The following is a 23,791-nucleotide window of genomic DNA, read 5'->3' as shown; positions in this document are numbered from 1 at the left end:
CCCCCCCCCCCCCCCCCCCCCTCAACGAAACGCAGCTTGTCCTCAAGCGCTAAGGTTGGGTATTGCCGCTGTAGTTCTCTAACCACTTCCCACGTATCTTCGTGATTAGGTAAGCCCTTCCAGTGCACTAAAGCCTCCAAAACTCCTTTCTCATTATACCGGGTCTCCAACACTGCTTCCGGTTCAACAACCAACTCATAAGACTCATTAAACTCCATTGGTAAGGGAATAACCTGATTGTGCTCACCCAAAACCTTTTTAATCTGTGATACATGGAACACCGGATGTATCTTCGACTCTTCTGGCAATTGTAAGCGATATGCTGCTTTACCAATTTGTTCCATCACTTCAAATGGACCGTAGAACTTTGCTGCAAGTTTCTGACAAGCCCGCTTTGCCACGGATTGTTGTCTATACGGTCTCAACTTCAAAAACACCCAATCACCAACTTCATATTCGATGTCCCTCCTATGCTTATCTGCATTGTTCTTCATAAGCTGTTGAGCGTGTGTTAAATGCTGCTTGATTTGTGATAGCATGACGTCTCTCTCCTTCAGCATGTCCTCCAATTCAGAAACCTTAGTCGAGTTACCTTCGAAACGCAATATTGCTGGAGGATCACGGCTATACACCACTTTAAAAGGAGATGTCTTCAGTGCAATGTGATATGACGAGTTGTACCAAAGCTCAGCCCACGATAAGTACTGCTGCCATGTCTTTGGATGAGTTGATGCAAAGCATCGAAGATACGTTTCGAGACACCTATTCAACACTTCAGTCTGACCATCGATCTGAGGGTGAAATGCGGTGTTGTACTTGAGCTTGGTGCCTGAAAGTTTGAAACAATCTTTCCAAAAAGAACTCAAAAATGTATTACCTCTATCCGATACTATTGAGGCTGGATAACCGTGTAGCTTGACCACCTCCTTGATGAACAAACGAGCCACATCCGGAGCTGAGAAAGGATGCTTCAGACTCAAAAAATGGCCATACTTGCTCAGTCTATCAATCACCACCAAGATAACATTCTTTGCATTATAAGTTGGTAAGCCTTCTACAAAATCCATTGATATATCTTCCCAAATTTGTTTTGGGATCGGTAGAGGTTGTAACAATCCCGCAGAAGATAGTGTCGAGTACTTATGGCATTGGCAAATGCCGCATTCAGAGACAAATTTCTGCACATCCTTCATCAAACCTTCCCAATGAAAAGACTGTTGTAATCTCTTAACTGTCTTTAACACCCCCGAGTGTCCTCCCAAAAGACCACTATGATACTCCTCTAAAATGATTGGTATAAACCTAGAAGATTTGGGTAGAACCAACCTGTTTTTAAACCATAGTCTCCCATTTTTCACCGAATATCCCTCCTTTTCATTAGACAATGTTGTATAAGATTTAAGCCGTTCTTGCAGATTTGTGTCTTTATCAATCTCCTCATATATGTCATGTAACTGCAACACTGTGGGAACCGTTAATGCCATGAGGACCGATGAAGGAATTACACCTTGAGGTTGAGTCATTCTCGATAACCCATCAGCTGCAGTATTCTCGACTCTAGGTTTGTAAATGATCTCAAAATCATAATTCAACAGCTTTATCAACCACTTCTGATAATCCATAGTCACTTCCCTCTGGTCCAACAAAAATTTCAAGCTTTTTTGATCAGTATAAACCACAAAATGCCTCCCAAATAGATAATGTTTCCACTTTTGAATAGCCAACACTATTGCCATCAACTCCCTCTCATATACTGGCTTAAGCTGTTCTTTGGCAGTTAGACCATGACTAAAATAGGCAATGGGTCTTTTGTTCTGCATCAATACTGCACCCAAACCAAAACCTGAGGCATCTGCTTCGACAATGAAAACTTCATCAAAGTCATGTAAAGCGAGAACAGGGGCTGTGGACATTGCCTTCTTCAAAGTATCAAAAGCCTGTTGAGCTGCTGAAGTCTACTCAAAACTGTCTTTCCGAAGTAAATCAGTTAGGGGTCGAGCCAAAACGCCATAGCCTTTTATGAACCTCCGATAGTATCCTGTAAGGCCTAAAAATCCTCTCAATTTCTTCACTGATTTAGGAGTCACCCACTTAGTCATCGCTTGAGTCTTGGTAGGATATGTTGAAACTCCCTCATACGTTATTATATGACCCAAGTAGCCGACTTGAGGTTGACCAAACATGCATTTCTTTTGATTGGCAAATAAGCAATGCTCCTCTAACACCTTCAAAACCACTGTCAAGTGCTCCACATGTTCATCCAAGTTCCTGCTGTATATCAATATGTCATCAAAGAAGACTAGGATAAACTTCCTCAAGTAAGGTCTGAATAGCTCATTCATCAACGCCTGAAAAGTAGCAGGGGCATTTGTAAGACCAAATGACATTAAGAGAAACTCGTAATGTCCATCATGTGTTCAAAATGCGGTTTTAGCAACATCCTCTTCCTTCATTCTTATCTGATGGTATCCTGCTCGAAGATCCATCTTGGAGAAAATCACCGATCTATTTAACTCATCCAAAAGCTGATCAATCATCGGTATAGGAAATTTATCCGGTATTGTGGCGCTGTTCAGTGCTCTATAATCAACACAAAAACACCAAATGTCATCCTTCTTTTTGACTAAGAGAACCGGACTTGAGAAAGGACTTTGGCTTGGTAGAATGATGCCAGCCTCAAGCATATCTCGTACCATCTTCTCCATCACTTCTTTTTGAGCATGTGGATATCTATATGGCCTCACACTGATGGTTGTTGTGCCAGGGATCAAGTTAATGGCGTGTTCACGCCCTCTAATAGGTGGTAAAGATGTCGGAATGGCAAACACACTGGTGAAATTTGAGAGAACCGTCTGAATGCTTGTGTCCAATTGATGTGTAGTAGGTTGGGTTAATTGATGGTTACACAGTTCCACTTCCACACATTTTGAATTGACTGTGTAGTTGCTAGACAAGGACTTTAGGGACATCTTGGAGTTGTTTAAATCTTCTTCACCTCTCAATAGAACAGTCTTGCCCTTGTACAGGAATGACATTTCATTAGTATGCCAGTTGACTCTGCAATCCCCGAGTGTACTCAACCAAGCTACTCCCAGAATTACATCAATGAGTCCCAACTCCAACACCACGAAATTTTGTGTGAACTCCAAATTCTGAGTGGAGAATGTTACGTTCTCACACACTCCTAAACCATTCACCAACAATCCGTTTCCTAGTCGGACATTAAGGTTAGGGTTTGTCCTGCATTTCAGCTTGAGCTTCTTTACTGCTGCAGGTGAAATGAAATTCTGTGTGGCTCCACTGTCTAGCATTATCACCACTCCTTCTTTGCCTACTGCCCCACGAACTTTAGTAGTTGTAGATGAGGAAAGTCCTCTATAAGATGAAAATGAAAGTGCCATACATTCTCCGATAGCCTCTTCTATTGTTTCTTCTTCCCCAATTCCATCCAAGACTTCTACTTCAAATCCATTGAATACGGTGAGCACCCTTAATTCTCTATTTGGACACTTATGGTCTTTATACCATGGTCCATCACATTTAAAGCAAATGCCCTTCATCCTCTTCTCGTCTAATTCCGCATTTGTATTATGTCTTCTTGGTCTTGGTTCAGAACGCACCAACTGTCTATCACCCATTGGTGTCGTTTCTGTTGTAATAACCTTTGTCTTCCGGTTATTGTTGTTAACCCCTGATTGAGCCCTTTGTTCATAAACATGAGGGTCTTTGTTTTCTTTGTTTGCTAACAATAACTCTTTCTTAACCACTCGGCTCATAATGCTTCCTTCCATAGCCCTTGCTTCTGCGATCACCTCAGGTAAATCACGTGGTTTCTGCATATGCACTAGCTCCTGCATCTCCTGAGATAATCAATTTAAGAATATGTCTTCTAACTTCTGATCATCCAATCCAGTCACTTGTGAAGAGAGATCTTCAAACCGCTGAACGGAATCCGCGATTGTACCAGTTTGTTTGATGCAGAATAAACTTTGGCTAGGCCCTCAAATCTTAAGATTTCCAAACCACAACATCAAGCTAGCTTTAAATTGCTCCCAACTCAAAAACTGTCTGCGATTAATCTCCCAATTATACCAACTCAACGCTTCACCTTGTAAACTAACTGATACCAGAGCTAACTTCTCCGCTTCGTTATAACCACCCATCGCAAAAAATCTTTCCACCTTAGCGATCCAACCATATATGCCAAACCCTTCGAATATGGCCATCTCAACATTTCTGAGAAGATTCTCTCGTAATCCCGACCTAATCTCACTACGGCAGGGTTTCAGAGAAGAATTTGGTACCTGGTTTCGAAGAACTTGAGATCTTGCAGCTCCCGCTTGACTCGATCCTCCGAATTCTTGTATCGTTTCTTTCCCAAGAAGATGTTTGATCAGAAACTCCAATTTCTTGTTAATCTCCGTCATCATCTGTTCGTGCGAACCAATCTTAGAGTTTATTAACTCTAATTGATCCTTCGTTTGTAAATCCGATGTTCGCAACTTCGTCTTGACCTGCGATAACTGCTCGTAAAACTCAATCGAAGCTTGTTCCTCTGTTGATAACTCCTTCACCGGTGTCAAGACTTGTTCCATCACCATCGCGATCTCGAAATTTCCCAAAATTGATTGATTCCCCAAAATTCGCCAACCCTAATCACACGCGAAGACTCGATCTCGATCACGAACGCACCAATTGATAAAAAAAAGAATACGATCTCTTTTTTATTATCAGAACTAAGATGATACAATTGATTAGCACAGAGTTACTAGACGCAACTAGATCATTCCTCTGGCTCCCTCAGAAGTCTCACACGACTCTGTACAATCTAACAAACTCAAAGCATGACTCTCACAACCAACTAACAACCTTTTTGTATCTCAAAGGACTCGCACGTGTGAACTTCTTCCACCGCTCGTGCGTCTCAACCCTCGCTTCTTCTTCTCATATACACTCTATGGGACTTATCAATTTATCTTAGTGGTACCTTCTTCATCCCCAAGAAAACTTATGAACTTATTGCTGTTTCCTGTTATGTTTTGAATGCTATGTATTAATCCATCTATGGCGTTATATAGTGTGCTTTCAAGTTTCAAGTCGGATATCATCAACATACAAAACAGTTAAGAAAAAAATGAGCAATTTAATCTTCCCTTTACAGAGGTCAGTCTACGATTACAGGGTCAGGACTATACTAAACTACTTACTTCGATATTTCATCCATCGGATTATAGTTCTTATTGCATTTTAATGGTCATGATCTCCTTTTACTTAACTTCCGCGCACAAAGGATTCTCGCCCTTCAAAATCTTTGGCAAAACGCAGCCGTTTCTTTAAAAAAGACCATTTCAATGAATTTTTTTGAAAGACTGATATCTGAAATCGTAAATACTATAATAATATTAGTTTTATTGAAGAGAAACATTATAAAATGGAGATATACTAATTTCACAATACAAGCCCAACCAAGATAAACTTACAATAAAAACCAAACCGATAATAAAAGAGGCAAACATACAAATCTTGATCTTATTTATTAAATATCACATTAATTTGTTCAGAGTGATGATGGAATAGTTGGTATGAGCTCAAGAGACTCGTTGAAAGCTCCGTCTTCTTCCATGTCAATATCATCAATGGGGATTTAATTCTCTAGTATCCCTATCCTAAGAATTCTTTTCTACACATCCACTTTAATTCTACATACCCCTCTTCTTTAATGAAAAGACGAAACTACCCCTCTAACAATTTTTAAATAAAAATCAAACATCCTAAGTGTACAAGTTGCACCAGTTGTACTAGTTGCACCAGTTGCACCAGTTGTACCAGTTGCACCAGTGACACCCTAGTTGTACCCCGTATAGTAGGATTCGAACCCTGGGCGCGCGCGCGTGCGCATGGAGCTCGCAACCACTGAGCTACTGTGTTTTTTGTTGAACACTTACTATTTTAATTATATTTAACCTTTAACAACCTTCATTAAGGGTAATATTGTCTTTATACTATTGAGGGGTTTTTGAGAAATTGTTTTGATGGATAGAGGCATATGAGATTTTGGTCCCATCAATGGTCACTCCATTAGGCAAACTCCAATCGAAGAAGTAAAGAACGTTAAGAAGGCCTAGCTCAAGTATGGTGATTCCCAAGTTCATACCGGGACAGCTTCTTCGGCCTGCTCCAAAGGGCAAGAACTCGTAATGCTGACCTTTGTAGCTGATAGAGGAATTGGAAAACCTCTCAGGATAGAATTCGTCAGGGTTAGTCCAAACTTTTGGATCACGTCCTATCGTGTAAGTGTTGATCTTGATATGTGTGTTCTTGGGAATGTGGTAGCCTTGAATCTCGATGCCAGACATTGTTTCTCTTGGGAGCAAGAGAGGAGATGATGGATGTAATATGAATGTTTCTTTGATCACCAGATTCAGGTACTCGACCTTTTGTAGATCTTCTTCTGTGATTCTCTCTTTGTTGGATCCGAGTGTTGCTCGAATCTCTTCTTGGAGCTTTTGCATCACCCTTGGATGTCTGGCTAGTTCTGCCATCAACCATATCATCGTGACTGTTCCCGCGTTCACTCCTGCCAAAACTACATCCTGATTAAATAACATACGTGTAGTCTTAGGAATTTAATTTTAGGAGAGAATATCAAAAATGGAATTTGCAAAAGAGTGTCTTTGCAAAAAGAAACGTATATTATTCACACTTACCGACATCATTGCTATGAGATGATCGGAAGTGATCTTGAAAGAAGTGAGATTAGTGGGTATATTGATCATATCCAACATGGCACTGACGAGGTTGGAATTATCTTGGAGTTTTCCAATCTTTAGTTGCTCATCAATCACATGTTGAAAGAAATTGGTGAGTTTGGAAAAGGCATTGTTCATCCTCGAATGCCGACCGGAGATCCGATCTACAAGCCAACCAAAACCCGTAGGTAAGAAGTCAGTGAGTGCCAAGATGCATACGTTGGTTTCTGCCTCTAGCACCAGCTCTTCAAGTTTTTCCATATCGATGAAACTGTACTCGCGGAAGTTTTGTCCAAAGGCTATTCTAAATATGGTACCGGCGGTGAAGGAGAAAAAGGATTTCCTCAAATCTATTAGGGTTTGTGTTTGAGCGGATTTTGATATTTTCTTGACCAGCAAGTCACCTTCGTCCTCTCTGATAGACCTGAAAGACTTATGCTTTTTCGGACTAAAGAGCTCTAGCCCCACAAGCTTTTTCATCTCTCGCCAGTCTTCACCATACTGTGTGAAACCAATGTCTTTGAAGTTGCGAGAAAACAACCCATTTGCGACCAGCTTAGGTCTGGTGCAAGTCTCTAGGTCATGTGTTTTGAGAACTTCTTTAGCTGCTTCCTTGGAAGAGAACACGGCCATAGGGACGACCCCGAAACGGAGAAGCATCACTGGTCCATGTTCTAAAGAGAGCTTGTGAAAAACACTGTGAAGCGATCTTCCAAGCTGGTGCAAGTTTCCTATGATCGGAAGACCTGTAGGTCCCGGAGGAAGCTTCTTTTTGGAAGGTAAAAGCTTGCTCAAGATGATCAAAAGGAGAGGGAAAAGGAAGAGAAAACATAGGAAGATAGACATGGTTCTTGCCTTTTGTTTGTCTTTGTATTTTGGAGCGATGAAGAGTCCTCGCGCGGAGAGGCAAATATATATGCAAATTCATGGGGCGATGCATGTGTTTAGGCTTTGTAAGTAAATCAAAGATTTTGCAGAGGAATTGAATTAATTAAGGTATTTAATGGGTTATGGGTCCATAAAGAGACGACTTGAAAAACATAACTAATTTAAAGGCCCAAAAAATTAATTAAGATTTAAAGCTCTCTCTATAGCTAACCAAACCGACAACATAATGTGGTTATATACAAACCTAAACATTTTTTTGTGGAACTGATTCGTGCAAACCTCAATTAATTTGGTAAACTACAAATGCAAACGTTTCTGAGAAACTAATTCATTTTACGGAAAAAAATAACATAACCAAATTGGTTTGATAATTTTTAATATATTTTTATGATTGTTGAAATATTCGAATATATAAAACATCGGAAGGGAAAAGAATCTATACTACGAAAATTGTTCAACTCTCTCTATATGAGTGACACGTCAGCAGTAGAGAGAGTGTCACCTGTCAACCCAAATTAAAAGCAAATATATTCAAAATTAAAGAGGAAGTTGAAATATCTTCCATGTCTTTTATCCTTTTTCATATCACAAACAATTTCAATATTTATATAAAAAATCTAGAGAGGCTTAGAACATGTTGATGTATTCTTTAAGTAAGTAGATGCATCACCAAATATATATCTTCTTAGGGTAAACCATGAAGATTTGAACATATGGTTTAGGCGTTAGAATTTTCTCAACAATTTGAAGGGTTGCAGCAGTGACCGGGAATTTGTTTAATATTGTTGAGAAATTTATGTAAGTGTGTTCTTAGAGAAATAAAATTATATATATGAAAATATCAAAGTTTTGTTCACTATCAAATGAAATGCAGTTAAATCAATGATATAATGTTGGTTGAGGAATAAAGAGAAAAGAAGGAAATTAAATTAAATTAGAGAATTATATTCAAGAAACTGAATAGCTAGCAAGAAAGGAAGTTGTATACATTAATTATAACCATTAAAGAGTTAACCAACCTGAAAATCTTTTTGATAAAAGAGAATTTGAGAGTCTCATGGTATTAAATACAAATATATCTAAATACCTCAGTTTTCGACAAGAATTGTAGGATATTTAAATATTTTTTTATCTACCAATCAAATGTGCAAATGGTATGATTATTTTACTTCCTAAAAAATATGTTAATAGTTTTTGTCTACAAAAATCACTTTAGAATAAGATTTAGCTTTAAACAAAATTTAGTATTTTTTGCCTGCTCACAAAAAAATCTTAGTTTTGTTTTATTAATATATAATTTTTAAATTTTCAAATATGAAAATATAAGAAACAAAGAAAGTATTGCAATAAATGTATGTATATAGATATAAACAAAACGTGCGGGTACTCATCTAGTTCACATGAAATATACATATGAACGAACGTAATCTCAGTTCAGTTAAAATTTATATATATTTATTGTATGTTAACTTCTTCACATATTCAATTTTTTTTAGAAATTCAACCTTTTCAATTCAACGATTAAACAGTAAATTAAAAAAGATTGTGAAAAAATGAACTAAAACAATACAATCATACCTATATCTCGTCGATAATTACAGCCAAAATTTATTTATGTATAAGGTTTATTAACATGTGTTTGATATGAAAACCATCAAGATCCTAATCAGTTATAACTAAGGTCATCTTGATGTGAGTGTTTCTGATGAACAACAAGCTAATTTAAGTCCGGAAGGTGGGTAGAGATAATTAATTTGTGGTTTAGGGAAAACAATATCAAAATTAGGCTAATAATTTTTTTGTGATAAGCAAGTGGATGATATGGATGCATTTGCTGTCAAACAAGCATGGATGCGTTGACTTGATTTAATTCAGGTGTAGCTTTTGGCAAAAAGGTTGGTTGGTTGGATCAAGGTTGGTGGATACATCTTCTTCCGTGATTCATTTGAGCTGGATCATAATACAAGTGTATTGGTTCTTATGTGAAGAACAAGAAAATACAAAAAAAAATTAATGAAAGACCTCAAGTTTAACAACTATCAATGAACTGATGAAATTTTACAGTTTTTTTAAAAGTTCTTAAATCTAACTTTTTCAAAATTTATAATAAACTAATTTTTAAACAACTTTGCTTAATGACTATTGATGGAGATGCCCTAACATACCAATAAAAATAATAACACGATCATCACACAACATAGAGCGTCGATCACACCTTTGATATGAAAGCCATCATAGTCCTAAGCTAACTTTTTTTCTTCTATAATTAGTTATTGTGCACCTTAGTAAGTTGACACCTCATGGTTCTAGACATAATTTTACAATATTAACTTTTTTTATTATATACTTTCGCGGTTCATTTTGATCAAAAACGGCACATAATATCACTGTCTTGATTCTTTCCTCCATCTATAGGTAACGAAAAAAAAAAATGTTAGATCCGAAAAGTTTTAAATATAGAAAAAGAAAGAATTGAATATCGATAGTCGAGACAAAAAAAATCAATATATGGAAATTAAGAAGATATGTAACTTGAAAAATTCAGAAGATTATTAATAAATATTGATACTTAAGTTTAGAAAATTTAATTACTTGCATTTATATTTATCCTAATTTGGTAGACTTAGATGGATCACATTCTTCTATAAGAAAATGTAAGTTGTAATATTACTTTTACGAGACTCTAATGTAATTCTTCATAACCACTGTGTTTTTCACTCTCATTGGTTTATAACAGAGATAAAAGAAAATCATAACTAATTTGGTCTGATGATTTTTAAATTTTTAATTATTATATAGGTAATATGGAATGTCCGACTGAAAAGAATTCATATGAAGTTTTTAACCATAGCAAAAATCGTAGAAAAAGAATCCAACAAAACCTGCAAACTCATATATGAGAGAACTTGTTGATCTCAATTCAGCAAAAATTTCTAAATTTATTGTATACTATATTTTCTTCACATATTTATTATTTATAAAATCAACCAAAAAAAATCAACTCTATGATTAAATAGTGAAGTAGAGAAATTTTTGTTGAAAAATGATGAACCAAAAAAAACAATGAATGTTTTAAAGATTTTAAATTAAAAACACTTGAAATTTTGGTAGCGTGAAAGATTATCAAGTTTTTTTCTACCTAGTCAAGTGTTTTGCATTTGATGCGAATACTGCTAGAGCAGAGAGAGTGTACGCAGAACTGCGGGATCAAATATCTCTTTAAATAGTCACGATCTCTTAATTATATTTGATTTCTGCGTTGCTCGCGGAGAGGGTTCCTCGCCCACCGGAGTCTTAGATGACAACGCTGCCGGCCGTTTCCATAAGTGAAATTTTATAATAACACAAGTTTTTATTGCTGATTATAAGAAACATTATAAAACATGGATGTATACTAATTTCGCAATACAAGTCAACCAGGAGGATAAACGTAATACAAAACAAATCAAATAGGAAAGAAAAACCACATGTACTACGATAGAGGCAAAGTGGCAAACATACAAATCTTGATCTTATTTATTCACGAGTGATGATGGAAGAGTTGGTACGAGCTTGAGAGGGACTTTCTTGCCGATGTTCAACGCTCCGTCTTCTTCCATGTCAATGTCATCAATGGTCACTCCATTAGGCAAACTCCAATCGAAGAAGTAAAGGAGGTTAAGAAGGCCGAGCTCAAGAATGGTGACTCCCAAGGTCATACCGGGACAGCTCCTACGACTGGCTCCAAAGGGCAAGAGCTCGTAATGCTGACCCTTGTAGTTGATAGATGTATCGGAAAACCTCTCCGGATAGAATTCTTCAGGGTTAGTCCAACAATTGGGATCACGTCCTATTGCGTAAGTGTTGATTCTGATATTGGAGTTCTTGGGAATGTGATAGCCTTGAATCTCAATGTCAGAAATTGTTTCTCTTCGTAGCAAGAGAGGAGCTGGTGGATGTAACCTGAAAGTTTCTTTGATCACAAACGTCAAGTACTCAACCTTCTCTAGACCCTCTTCTGTGATTCTCTCTTTGTTGGATCCAAGTGTTGCTCGAATCTCTTCTTGGAGTTTCTTCATTACTCTTGGATATCTTATTAGCTCTGTCATCGTCCATATCATTGTGACTGTTCCTGCGTTCACTCCCGCCAAAACCACATCCTGATCAAATGACATATACGTAATTTAAGTAGGTTCTTAATTATCTTGAGAAAAACAAAATTGAATTAGAATAAGAGGAATAAATGCACTATCAAAAAAAAAATAATGTCTATATATTGTCAGTTAACTTTCTATCCAAGCAATAACTTATTTCCAAAATAGAACTTTAAAAAGTTTGGTACTAAGTAAGAAATTATATGCACTCACCGACATCATTGCTATGAGATGATTGTGAGTGATCTTTAAAGAACCGAATTTAGTGGGTTTATCGATCATATCCAACATGGCCGTGACGAGATCTGAGTGATCTTGAACTTGTTTGGTCTTCAAAATGTCGTCGATAACATGTTTAAAGAAATGGGTAAGTTCTGTAAAGGCTTTGTTCATCCTCGCATGCTGACCGGAGATCCGGTCTACAAGCCAACCGAGACCTGTGGGGAAGAAGTCAGTGAATGCACGGCTGCATACGTTGGTTTCTACCTCTACCACAAGCTCTTCAAGTTTTTCCATATCAATGAAATCGCACTCGTGGAAGTTTTGTCCAAAGGCGAGTCTAAATATGATACCGGCAGTGTAGGAGAAAAGGGATTTTCTCAAATTCACTAAGGTTTCTGTTTGAGCAGATTCTGATAGTTTCTTGACCAGCAAGTTACCCTCTTCCTCTCTGATATACCTGAAAGATTTGTGCTTCTTTGGATTGAAGAGTTCCAGCCCCACAAGCTTTTTCATCTCTCGCCATTTCTCACCATACTGAGTGAAACCAATGTCTTTGAAGTTGTGAGTAAACAACCCGTTGGCGACCAGCTTTGGACGGGTGCAAGTCTCTAAGTCATAAGTCTTGAGAACTTCTTTAGCTGCTTCCTTGGAAGAGAAAACAGCCATAGGGACGACACCGAAACGGAGAAGCATCACTGGTCCATGTTCTAAAGAAAGCTTGTGAAGAGAACTGTGAAGCAATCTTCCAATCTGGTGCAAGTTTCCTATGACCGGGAGACCCTTAGTTTCCGGAGGAAGCTTCTTTCCAGAAGCCGAAGGTAAAAGGTTTTTGAATATGAAATAAAAGAGAGGCAAGAGGAAGAGGAAACAAAGGAGGATAGACATGGTTTTTATCATTTGTTTTCCTAACTGGATTTGTTTTTTCTTTGTATTTAAAGTGATGAGCATTATGTTCTCATAGAGGCAATATATAGGCTGCATGTGGGTTAGGCTTCTCTGATATTAATAGTTCAAGTTTTTGTGGAATTTAAATTTATTAGAGGAATTTGATATAAAACTAAGGCAAACTCTCTCCAGAGACATCATGTTGTGTGTTTGATTGGTGGAGAAGGAGAAGACAGCCCAAAAAAGAAAAAAGACAAGTTAGATGTATGAAGTTTTCTCTCTAACATAACCGGCAATCAACAAATCTAATTAGGTTTGTTAATTTTCAACAAATATTATATGGCAATTATGAAATATGCGTAGGGTGCTACAACATTGGGGCCAATGACATAAACTCACTAGTCACTACGGTCTCATTTTAAATTAATTCCAGTGAGCTTCCGACTTTTTTTAATACCAAAAGATATGTTTATCCCTCTGGTATAGTTGGATGATGGATAATCATCATCCAACAATCAACTTCATTTTAAGGGGAATAAACTTTCAAAATAAAGGTTTGAGGGTCAGTTACTCCAATGGTACACCCTAAAATTCTTTTCTAAATTTTTTTATATTTACATTATAATTCATAATATTACTAATAATTAGTTATATATATTGATAAAACTTTCATATATAAATATAAAACATACTTTTAAAAAATTATATCAAACAATATTAATAAATACAAAACCTTATATGATTACACAAACTAATATGTAATTTTTGTAAAAAAATATAAAACAAAATTACATAATATAAAATTACTCAATATAATTTTTTCCATAATGCTCACATATATGATTAATTAGTGTGTCTTAAAAAATTATGATTAATGTTATTGTTGTATAAAATTTGTCTTTTGATGGTGTATCTTTCATATATGATCAATAATTTAGTTTTTAACTTAGTGTGTTTAAATTTAAATAAATATTTTTCAAACAATTGAATTTAATAGAGTGATTTGTAAAATATACAAGTTTTAAGGACTTAAATGAAATATGTGAAAGATTTTGAGGGCCTCAATAGTGCACCCTCAAATTTGAAGGTTCACTATTCAATCCCTTAAAATTTGAAGGTTTAAGGGATTGTTGGAACTTAAAACCCCTCAAAATTTGATTGTCTGAGGGGTTGTTGGAGATGCCCTGAGGCTGAAATGAACCGAGGGTCATCAAAGTCAAACCTTATTTGACTTTAAACATTTATTTATTTTTAGGGTTTGGTTTAGATATTTGGGGGTTCAGTTCTGGTAGATCTTGTGGAATTCTAGTATAAAAGATTTATGTAAATTTTTAATCTTAATTTGAATTTTTGTTCATAGATATATAACTAAGAATTGCCCTCCTGGCAAAGATTAGCTGGCGGCTACTCACATCTCCACAATGCCTGATGGCTAGAGTTCTGTTAGGTAAGTATTACCCTCACATAACTCTCCTAGATTGCACAGTCCCAAATTCAGCATCTCACGGGTGGAAGAGCATCTGTATTGGAAGAGATCTTTTGAAACCCCACGTGGGACGTATAAATCGGAGCTGGTAACGCAACCCCACTATGGAATAGCCCTTGGCTATCCTTAGATACTCCCACCACTCCAATGGGACCAACACCAACATAATCCCAGTTTTGTACGGTAGTTGATCTCCTCGAACCAAGTACCTCAAAGTGGAACATAGACCTTATCAAACGAGTATTACCTGTTCATAAAAAAGAAATCCTGCAGTTAAAACCTAGTAAACATGGAGCACCAGACAGATGGGCGTGACTACCCTCACAAGATGGAATCTATAGCACAAAGTCAGGATACTATACTGCACAAATAGAAGAAGTTAATCCATCAGGTCCACATAACCCCCAGGCTTCATCTTCCTTCAGTTGGACATCAAGCATCTGGAATGTTAAGACGTCCCCGAAAACAAAATTACTAATGTGGAAGATCGTACAGCAAGCCATTCCGGTGGGAGCAAACCTCAACCGCCACAATATCTCTCGAGATGCGAAGTGCCCACACTGCAATGAGATTGAATTTGAGCTCCACTTGTTTTTCCACTGCCCTTTTGCGAATAGGGTATGGTGCCAAGCCCCGTTCAGCAGTGCCTTCTCTTCCTAGGCGATGTGCTCCACCTCTGAAGGAATCACCACTGCAAACCGGCTAATCTGTCTACCACCAACTGGAATCAGAAGAGGCCCTTTGGCCCCATGGATCCTTTGGACGATATGGATGGCTCGCAACAAACTGATTTTCAACAAGGAATGCATAAAGGCGTAGGATGCGACCCAAATTGCTATAATCAGGGAAAAGGAATGGCAAACAGCCCAATTGGACACAACAAAACCGATTGTGCCCCAGAACCAATTTCCGGTGAATCAGGTACAACAACACGAGGATATAATCACCTGCTTTACAGATGCCTCGTGGATCTCTGAACCAAAAGCAGGGCTCGGCTGGGTCTTCATGGACCATCATGCTCGAATCATTCAGCAAGGTTCAGATCTGGATACACATGTTCATTCCCCTTTGATGGCCGAAGTGATAGCAACTCTTACTGCGGTTGAAGTTGCAATTGCTTTGGGTTTCACTCACCTTTCGATCGCCACAGACTCTCAGGCGTTAGTCAAGGCCTTGAATTTGAAGCTCCACTCGAAAGACCTTCACGGGATTCTCCATGATATCCTAGATCTATCCAATCATTTTTTTATTTGTAATTTTTGCTTTATCCCTAGAACCCAGAATCGGATCGCAGATGATCTAGCAAAGAACACTCTCACTCTGTCTCTTTCTTGTATGTGAACAGTGGTTTATCAATACAAGTTTCTGGTTGTCCAAAAATATATATATATATATATAACTAAGAATCAAGCTCTTAACTATGGTGTGGGAGAAAAAAAATACCTCATATATTTCAAATGTTCTACGGGTTTAAGAAGTTTTCTCCGGGAATAACTATGAAGGTTAAAAAAAAACACCTATGGATTCTAAATTCTTAGTTATAACCTTCAACAACCTCTCTATTTTCTTCATTATAGACGGAGGACCTCAGGAAAAATCCAAACTATATATTATTTAGAACCTGAGGATCACTCTTTTCTGATTGAGCTAATGCAACTAATATAAACCATTGGTATACTTTGAATGTTATCTCAACTTGGAACATGGTTTAATTTATTTAAAGACGACTTCAATGAACAAAAAAACATATTTAAAAAATTGTAGATTAAGATAAGTTCTATTGAAGATAAAAACATCATGGACATGAATATATACTCGATTAACAATGCATAAGCCAGCCAGGATAAGGCAAACATAATGAAAAACTAAACCGAGTACAGAAAGAGGGCAAACCTACGAATCTTTATCATATATATTAAATGCATTTGTTTACGCGAGATATATGAAGAGTTGGTACGAGCCTAAGAGGAACTTTCTTGGCGATGTTAAATGCTCCAACTTCTTCCATGTCAATGTCTGCAATTGTCATTCCATCTGGCACACTCCAATTGAAGAAATAAAGAAGGTTAAGAAGGCCGAGCTCAAGAATGGTGATTCCCAAGGCCATCCCGGGACAGCTCCTACGACCAGCTCCAAAGGGCAAGAGTTCAAAATGCTGACCCTTGTAGTTGACAGACGTATTTAAAAACCTCTCAGGAATGAATTCTTCGGGGCTCGTCCAACATTTGGGATCACGTCCTATCGTGTAAGTGTTGATCTCAATCATGGTGTTTTTGGGAATACTGTAGCCTTGAATCGTGATGTCGGACATTGTTAATCTTGGGAGCAAGAGAGGAGCAGGTGGGTGTAATCTGAATGTTTCCTCTATCACCATCTTTAGGTAATGAACCTTCTCTAGATCTTCTTCTGTGATTCTCTCTTTGTTGGACCCGAGTGTTGCTCGAATCTCTTCTTGGAGTTTCTTCATCACTCTTGGATGTCTGGTTAGCTCTGTCATTGTCCATATCATCGTGATCACTCCTGCGTTCACTCCCGCTAAAAACACATCTTAAATAAATAACATACGTTAGAATTCATGATTTTTGTTTGAAAATAGAATTTGTAAAGTAGATTTGTAAGTTGCTCCCGAAGCTATAACACTGCTTTTCAAATTTGGTACTAGTTAAGAATTCATTCAAGCATACCGACATGACTCCTTTGAGATGATCGGGGGTGATCTTGAAAGAGCCTTCACTGGTGGGTTTATTGATCATATCCAACATGGCACTGATGAGGTCTGAGTGATCTTGTTTGTGTTCAGTCTTTAAATGATCATCAATCACATGTTGAAAAAAATTGCTGAGTTTGGAAAAGACTTTGTTCATCCTCGAATGCTGACCAGAGAGCCGGTCTATGAGCCATCCGAGACCCGTGGGGAAGAAGTCAGTGAATGCCAAGGTTCCTACGTTGGTCTCTGACTCTATCACCAGCTCTTCGACTCTCTCCATATCAATGAAATCGCACTCACGGAAGTTCTTCCCAAAGGCAAGTCTAAATATAATACTGGCGGTGAAGGAGAAAAGGGGTTTCCCCAAATCCACTAGGGTTTGTGTTTGAGCAGAGTTTGAAAATTTCTTGACCAGCAAGTCACCCTCTTCCTCTCTGATAGACCTAAAAGACTTTTGCTTTTTTGGACTAAAGAGCTTGATCCCCACGAGCTTTTTCATCTCTCGCCAGTCCTCGCCATACTGAGTGAAACCAATGTCTTTGAAGTTGTAAGAAAATAAACGGGTCCCGACCATCTTAGGTCGGGTACAAGTCTCTAGGTCATGAGTCTTGAGAACTTCTTTTGCTGCTTCCTTGGAGGAGATTACGGCCACAGGGACAACCCCGAAACGGAGAAGCATCACTGGTCCATGTTTTAAAGACTGCTTGTGAAGGGAACTGTGAAGCAATCTTCCAACCTGGTGCAAGTTTCCTATGATTGGAAGACCCGTAGGTCCCGGAGGAAGCTTCCTTTTCGAGGGTAAAAGCTTTTTAAAGTTGATCAAAAAGAGAGGGAAAAAGAAGAGGAAACATAGGAAGATTGACATTAGTCCTGTCTTTTGTTTTGGCTAAGTAACTACTGTAAATGTCTTTTTCTTACTTTGTATTTGGGAGTGAAGAGCATTTTTGTTCTCAAAGAGGCATTATAATTTATATGGAGCAATGCATGTGGTTAGGTTAGGGTTTTGTACTCTCCGAGTCTCTATCGAGGATATCATAATCTTGTGTAATTGTGTTAAATGTGAATATGGGTGGAGATGGTGAAGCCCCCAAAAACAAAGGTTAGATATAGAGCTCTCTCTTTAACCAAACCGACAACAATAACGTGGCAATCAACAGATCTAAGCCTTCTGTTTTTTTATTTAACAGATCAATGACCAAACTAATTAGGTTTAATAATTATTGAAATATTTAAAATATCCAACGTACGAAAATAATTGACTACACACGAAAATAATAATTCATCAATTCAAATTCTGAGTAGATTGATCTTCGGTGGAGTTTTCTTTTATATAAAAAAAAAAAAAAAATTAAGGAGTCTTTTGAATCAAGGATTCAAACGAACTAATTGAGGGCAAGTTGATTAGAAGATCTCTGAAACCCCTTTTCCATATCTTCACTAATTTTTTTTTTGGTCGTTTGACATGATCCCAAAAAAAAACTTAAGATAGAGGAAAACAGAGAACAGAAGCCAAGGATTAAGACAGAGTACCCAATTATTTGTTTTATCATGATATATAAACCTTGCCGAATCAATTTCTTTAATGTTATATGTTAACTTTTGTTTTGTTTTGTCAACTTAAAAACGGATTTTTATTCAAAAGACCATTTCAACAAAAAATGAAAGATAGATATTGAAACATTATTGTAAACATGAAACATGCGGATTACATGACAAAATAAACGTTATCGTACAAAGGACAAAGCAAAACCCATAACGGTAGTAAAGTAGACAAACATATAGCAAGTCTTGTTCCTATTTAAAAGTAGTTATTATATTCTTCACCAGCGATGAAGAGTTGGTACGAGTTCAAGAGAGACTTTCTTAGTTATGGCAAAAGCTCCGTCTTCTTCCATGTCGATGTCATTGGTTGTCATGCCATTGGGCAAGCTCCAATCGAAGAAGTAAAGAAGGTTAAGAAGGCCGAGCTCGACGATGGTGATCCCCGTGTCCATCCCGGGGCAGACCCTACGTCCTGATCCAAACGGCAATAGCTCAAAATGCTGACCCTTGTATTCAATAGGGTTATCGACAAACCTCTCGGGGATGAACTCATCGGGTTTTGTCCAGTTTTTGGGATCACGTCCAATCGAGTAAGTATTGATTTGGATCATGGTGTTCTTGGGAATGTTGTAGCCTTGAATCTTGATGTCGGACATTGTTACTCTTGGGAGCAAGAGAGGAGCTGGTGGGTGTAATCTGAATATTTCCTCTATCACCATCTTCAAGTACTCAACTTTCTCTAGGTCTGCTTCTTTGATTTTCTCTTTGTTGGGTCCTAGCGCTGCTCGAATCTCTTCTTGAAGTTTTTTCATCACTCTCGGATGTCTGCTTAGCTCTGTCATCGTCCATATCATCGTGATGGATCCAGCGTTCACTCCAGCCAAAAACACATCCTGATCAAAATGATATATGTTAACTTGCTTCCCAAGCTATAATATTTTCCCTTTAAGTTGCCTTTCTAATGTAAAAAATTTGAAGATTTTAGTAAAGGATTATATGTACTCACCGACATGACTCCTTTGAGATGGTCTTTGGTGACTTTGTAAGGACCGAATTTAGTAGGGTTATTGATCATATCCAACATGGCACTAACGATGTCTGCGTGATCTTGGATTTTTCCACTCTTCAAATGATCATCAATCACAAGTTCAAAGAAATTGTTGAGTTTGTCAAAGGCTTTTTTCACCTTGGAATGCTGACCGGAGACCCGATCTATGATCCACCCTGCAGGTAAGAAGTCAGCAAACGCCACGGAGCCAAGGTTGACCTCCGACTCAAGCACCAAATCTTCCACTGTCTCCATATCCACAAAATCGCAGAAATTTTGTCCAAAAGAAAGTCTATAAATGATGCCTGCCGCAAAGGTGAAAATGACTTTCCTCAAATTAACTGGTGAAGTAGGTCTCTCATAAGCAGAATTTGATACCTTCTTGACCAACAATGCGCTCTCGTCCTCTCTAATAGACCTGAAAGATTTGAGCTTTTTCGGGCTAAAGAGCTCGAGCATGGCGATTTTCCTCATCTCTCTCCAGCACTCACCAAAAGGAGCGAAGCCAATATCTTGACAGCCGTAAGTAAATAACTCGCTCCCCACCGTCTTAGGTCGGCTACAAGTCTCAAGATCATGAGTCTTGAGCACTTCCTCAGCTCCTTCTTTGGAAGAGACAGTGATCACAGGCACTACCCCAAAACGAAGATACATCACAGGTCCATATTCTTGGGAGAATTTGTGAAGAGATTTGTGAAGAAATCTTCCAAGCTGGTGCAAGTTTCCTATGATCGGAAGACCCGTAGGTCCCGGAGGAAGCTTTCCTTTTGACGGTGAGAGCTTTTTAAAGAAGATCAAAGTGAGAGGGAGGAGTAAGAGAAAACAAAGGAAGATAGACATTTTCTTGTTTTTTTTTTTATTGCCTAAACTTTCTTCTTCTTTATGTTTGATTGAGGTGAAGTGTTAAGTAATGAGTTCTCAAAACGCCCATATATATAGAGCCATGCATGGTTTCGACAAAAAAAAAACAAAAACAAAAAAAGGCAATGTATGGTACTTGGGTTTTGACTAAATCAAAGTTTCCATACTCAAGCTTCTATTATTTCCCTTTAATTTTACNTTTTTTTTTTTTTTTTTTTTTCCTCACCAATTAACAAAGTTTCGCTACTATATTATAGGAATAATATCGGATATATATAATATGTTAATATGAGATAATTCCTAGGAGAATGTGGTAGAATAGTATAAGTTGTCCTTATCTAGTGACCTACTGCCTTTAGCCGACGGTATAATCTTGTGTTATTTACCCAAAAAAATAGAGTCTTGTGTTTGTTTCGAACTTTCAATAAAGTGGAGCGCCATTTTATTTTGTTTGGAGTTATTCTGGCGGGACGACTAAGATCGAGATACTCGATAAAAACATACTGTAGTTCGTAAAAGAAAATTGTATATGACGAGAACCTGTAGATACATACAATATCTGTTCAATTATTTCTTTATGAATATATGGAATTTCACAATTTGGTTTACTTCAATTCAATAGTTCGACTTCTATGTATTGACTTTTAAACGATTGTAGTTTTTGTCCTTTTCCCCCTTTGGAAGTCACAAGTTCTTTGCAACGTGTAGAATATCAGAGCTATAACTTGCAACGTGTAGTTTGTTTAAAAAGTTACTTCTTCATTTTTGAATATAGTTTTTTTTTTGTTAACTCGTTTTTGAATTTTTGGGATGAAATATTAGTAAGATATTGGAAAGGCTTTTGACTAGTACTACAATACAATTTTGATTATAAACGGATAACTACTGAAGTGAATATCCAATCATTTGATCTTATCTCTTCTTATAAATTATTAATTATTTAGCATAGAAGTAACTTGATGATCAAATCTTTGATTGAGTATATATATGTGTTGTACGAGAGAGAGTGAAGTAATAACACATTTTTGTTGTTGTATCTCTCTGCCTCCACTCTCGATCTCTTTCTCCCTTTATTATAGTATATACTATCATATATATATAGTAAAATTTTTATAAATTAATAATGTTGAGATCAAAACATTTTATTAATTTATAATAATATTAATTTATCTATAAATTAATTATTAATTTATAGTATAAATTAATAATTATTAATTTATAGATATATTTTTAATAATTTAACTTTTAAAAATTATGAATTGAGATAATTTTAACAATAATTTCGGATATTCAAAATTTTATGGTATTGAAATTGAATTTGTAATATTTAGAAAACATTATCAATAATAAATTACAATATAATAAACAAATTCACTTATACACATGACATATATAAAATTAAATTTATGAATAATAATATAAGTTGTTGTATTTTAATAGTAAATCAAACTATCAATAAATGATGGATATCTAAAAATTGAAAACTTTAAAAAAACGTATCTATATTTATGACATGTTACAAAATATTTTATATCATTATCGTTTGAAAATACAACATAACAATTTTTTTGTAGATATGAGTTTTTGGAGAAACATACATTATATATATGTAAATTTATATGATTACTAATTTATGATATAATTGGGACCATATTTTACATGGGGATTTTAGAAAAATTATTATCTTATTATCTTATCGAATTTTGTTATTTTTTTACACTGGTCCGACTTAGGACTGACAAAATTTATTAATTTATAGTATTTATTAATTTATAGAGTATTAATTTATAGAGGTTTTACTGTATATACACATATATATATAACATAATATTTTTATATATTTACGTTATATTTTATAACACGTTATCAGCATGATGTTTTTACTGCTGGAGCTTTTACGAGGTAAGTAAATCTATATAATTTTCATATCTGTTTATAGAACATAAATATTATAGACATCGTAAAATTATGTCTTTTACAAGGGTTGATCGTTATAAGTTGTAGGCATTGCCTCTTTTCCGATCAAATCTATAGCTAAAAATTATTCGGATAGATCGTTAGATATATGGTAGGCTCTGCCTCCTTCAAGATCAAATAAAAGCAATATCTTTTCCGGATAGATAGATCGTTTTATATGGTTAGATCATTTTATATAGTAGGCTTTGCCTCCTTACAGATCTAACAAAAGATTATGTCTTTTCTGGAAATATCGTTAAAAATGGCATGCTATGCCACCTGTATGATCAAATATCATTTTCTGGATTGATCGTTATAAATGATAGGCTTTACATCCTTTACGATCAAATATATAACTATGTTATATCCGAATTAATTGTATAATATATGGTAGGCTTTGTCTCCTTCACGAGCAAATAAAAGCTATGTCTTTTTTGGATAGATTGTTATATATGGTAGGCTTTGCCTCCTTTACGATCATATATAAAGTTATATAATATTTGCATTGATCATTTGATACGGTAGGTTTCGCTCCTCCTTTACGATCTAACAAAAAGTTATGTCCTTTCCTGAAAGATTGGCTTTGCTTTCTATACGATCAAATATAAGGCTATGTCATTTCCAGATTGATTATTATACATATAGAGGTTCTGCCTCATTCATGATCAAACAAAAAGCTTTGTCTTTTCCGGATTGATCGTTATACATATAGAGGTTCTGCCTCATTTATGATCAAATAAAAAGATTTATCTTTTTCGGATTTATCGTTATATATGTTAGGCTCTGCCTACTCTACGATCAAGTAAAAGTTATGTCTATTAAATCCTTATATATAAGACTATAACTCTTATTTTATTTTCTGTATTTATAGTTTGTTTATTTAGTTTTATTTATTCGTAAAGAATAACTATATGTGTAACATAAGATTTAAAGACAATGAAATGTCTTTATAATCAAAAATACATTTCTCTTATGAGAATATATAAAGCACGTGTACATATATTTTATACAGTGCAAAAGTATTTGGAAGGTCTAGATGAGGTAGTCTCTCGACTTTCAAAGACATCATATTCATAATTATCGATGTCTACTATTCTCTGAAGTCTCAAACAAAACTCATGGAGTTTCAAAGACATTTTGTCTTAATAAAATTATTATGTTGAAACTATAAATAAATATGATATCGTAAGATCGGCCATATTGGAGACACGCATGTATATGATTACATCATGCAAAAACAAAGACGGCAAAATAATAGTAAATATGAAATTCTCTTATGCTTCAAGTATAGCATTACCAGTCAAGCCATCCCAG

At 36.3% G+C, this 23,791-nt stretch overlaps 5 protein-coding genes across 6 annotated transcripts; all 5 read right to left on the bottom strand.

Moving 5' to 3' along the window:
- LOC109133342 lies at window positions 1,956-4,601 on the bottom strand. The gene is made up of 3 exons (XM_019246370.1): window positions 4,128-4,601; window positions 2,439-3,860; window positions 1,956-2,348 (listed from the first exon to the last, which is right to left on the bottom strand). The coding sequence occupies exons 1-3, from the start codon at window positions 4,599-4,601 to the stop codon at window positions 1,956-1,958; spliced, it is 2,289 nt and encodes a 762-aa protein (XP_019101915.1).
- LOC104791595 (cytochrome P450 71B8-like) lies at window positions 5,645-7,595 on the bottom strand. Of its 2 annotated transcripts, XM_019246783.1 has the most exons (4): window positions 6,902-7,409; window positions 6,547-6,593; window positions 6,075-6,461; window positions 5,645-5,650 (listed from the first exon to the last, which is right to left on the bottom strand). In XM_019246783.1, exons 1-4 carry the CDS (start codon window positions 7,407-7,409, stop codon window positions 5,645-5,647), a joined length of 948 nt encoding a protein of 315 aa, XP_019102328.1. The 2 variants fall into 2 exon arrangements, with proteins under 2 accessions (XP_019102328.1, XP_019102327.1); XM_019246782.1 differs by having other exon boundaries at window positions 6,075-6,593; window positions 6,708-7,595.
- LOC104791594 (cytochrome P450 71B31) lies at window positions 11,001-12,911 on the bottom strand. The gene is made up of 2 exons (XM_010517517.1): window positions 11,984-12,911; window positions 11,001-11,776 (listed from the first exon to the last, which is right to left on the bottom strand). Exons 1-2 carry the CDS (start codon window positions 12,887-12,889, stop codon window positions 11,150-11,152), a joined length of 1,533 nt encoding a protein of 510 aa, XP_010515819.1. The 5' UTR covers window positions 12,890-12,911; the 3' UTR covers window positions 11,001-11,149.
- Window positions 16,279-17,994, bottom strand: LOC104699104 (cytochrome P450 71B31). The gene is made up of 2 exons (XM_010414449.2): window positions 17,049-17,994; window positions 16,279-16,912 (listed from the first exon to the last, which is right to left on the bottom strand). Exons 1-2 carry the CDS (start codon window positions 17,933-17,935, stop codon window positions 16,279-16,281), a joined length of 1,521 nt encoding a protein of 506 aa, XP_010412751.2. The 5' UTR covers window positions 17,936-17,994.
- LOC104791592 (cytochrome P450 71B5) lies at window positions 18,717-20,569 on the bottom strand. The gene is made up of 2 exons (XM_010517515.2): window positions 19,619-20,569; window positions 18,717-19,505 (listed from the first exon to the last, which is right to left on the bottom strand). Exons 1-2 carry the CDS (start codon window positions 20,498-20,500, stop codon window positions 18,891-18,893), a joined length of 1,497 nt encoding a protein of 498 aa, XP_010515817.1. The 5' UTR covers window positions 20,501-20,569; the 3' UTR covers window positions 18,717-18,890.

Source organism: Camelina sativa, chromosome 6 (assembly GCF_000633955.1).
Source record: "Camelina sativa cultivar DH55 chromosome 6, Cs, whole genome shotgun sequence".
Classification (NCBI taxonomy): domain Eukaryota; kingdom Viridiplantae; phylum Streptophyta; class Magnoliopsida; order Brassicales; family Brassicaceae; genus Camelina; species Camelina sativa.
This window is presented reverse-complemented; position numbering and strand designations above follow the sequence as displayed.

Bases quoted from the DNA above. Each gene is read 5' to 3' on its own strand.
- LOC109133342 (XM_019246370.1), bottom strand. From the start codon at position 4,601: ATGGTGATGGAACAAGTCTTGACACCGGTGAAGGAGTTATCAACAGAG. The intron at 3,861-4,127 runs GTATCAGTTAGT...TGATTATCTCAG, and splicing joins AAGCGGAGAAGTTAGCTCTG to GAGATGCAGGAGCTAGTGCA. The intron at 2,349-2,438 runs GTTGCTAAAACC...GCTACTTTTCAG, and splicing joins TAAGAATGAAGGAAGAGGAT to GCGTTGATGAATGAGCTATT.
- LOC104791595 (XM_019246782.1), bottom strand. From the start codon at position 7,595: ATGTCTATCTTCCTATGTTTTCTCTTCCTTTTCCCTCTCCTTTTGATC. The intron at 6,594-6,707 runs GTAAGTGTGAAT...TTATTTAATCAG, and splicing joins ATCTCATAGCAATGATGTCG to GATGTAGTTTTGGCAGGAGT.
- LOC104791594 (XM_010517517.1), bottom strand. From the start codon at position 12,889: ATGATAAAAACCATGTCTATCCTCCTTTGTTTCCTCTTCCTCTTGCCT. The intron at 11,777-11,983 runs GTGAGTGCATAT...TCATTTGATCAG, and splicing joins ATCTCATAGCAATGATGTCG to GATGTGGTTTTGGCGGGAGT.
- LOC104699104 (XM_010414449.2), bottom strand. From the start codon at position 17,935: ATGTCAATCTTCCTATGTTTCCTCTTCTTTTTCCCTCTCTTTTTGATC. The intron at 16,913-17,048 runs GGTATGCTTGAA...GTTATTTATTTA, and splicing joins CATCTCAAAGGAGTCATGTC to AGATGTGTTTTTAGCGGGAG.
- LOC104791592 (XM_010517515.2), bottom strand. From the start codon at position 20,500: ATGTCTATCTTCCTTTGTTTTCTCTTACTCCTCCCTCTCACTTTGATC. The intron at 19,506-19,618 runs GTGAGTACATAT...CATTTTGATCAG, and splicing joins ATCTCAAAGGAGTCATGTCG to GATGTGTTTTTGGCTGGAGT.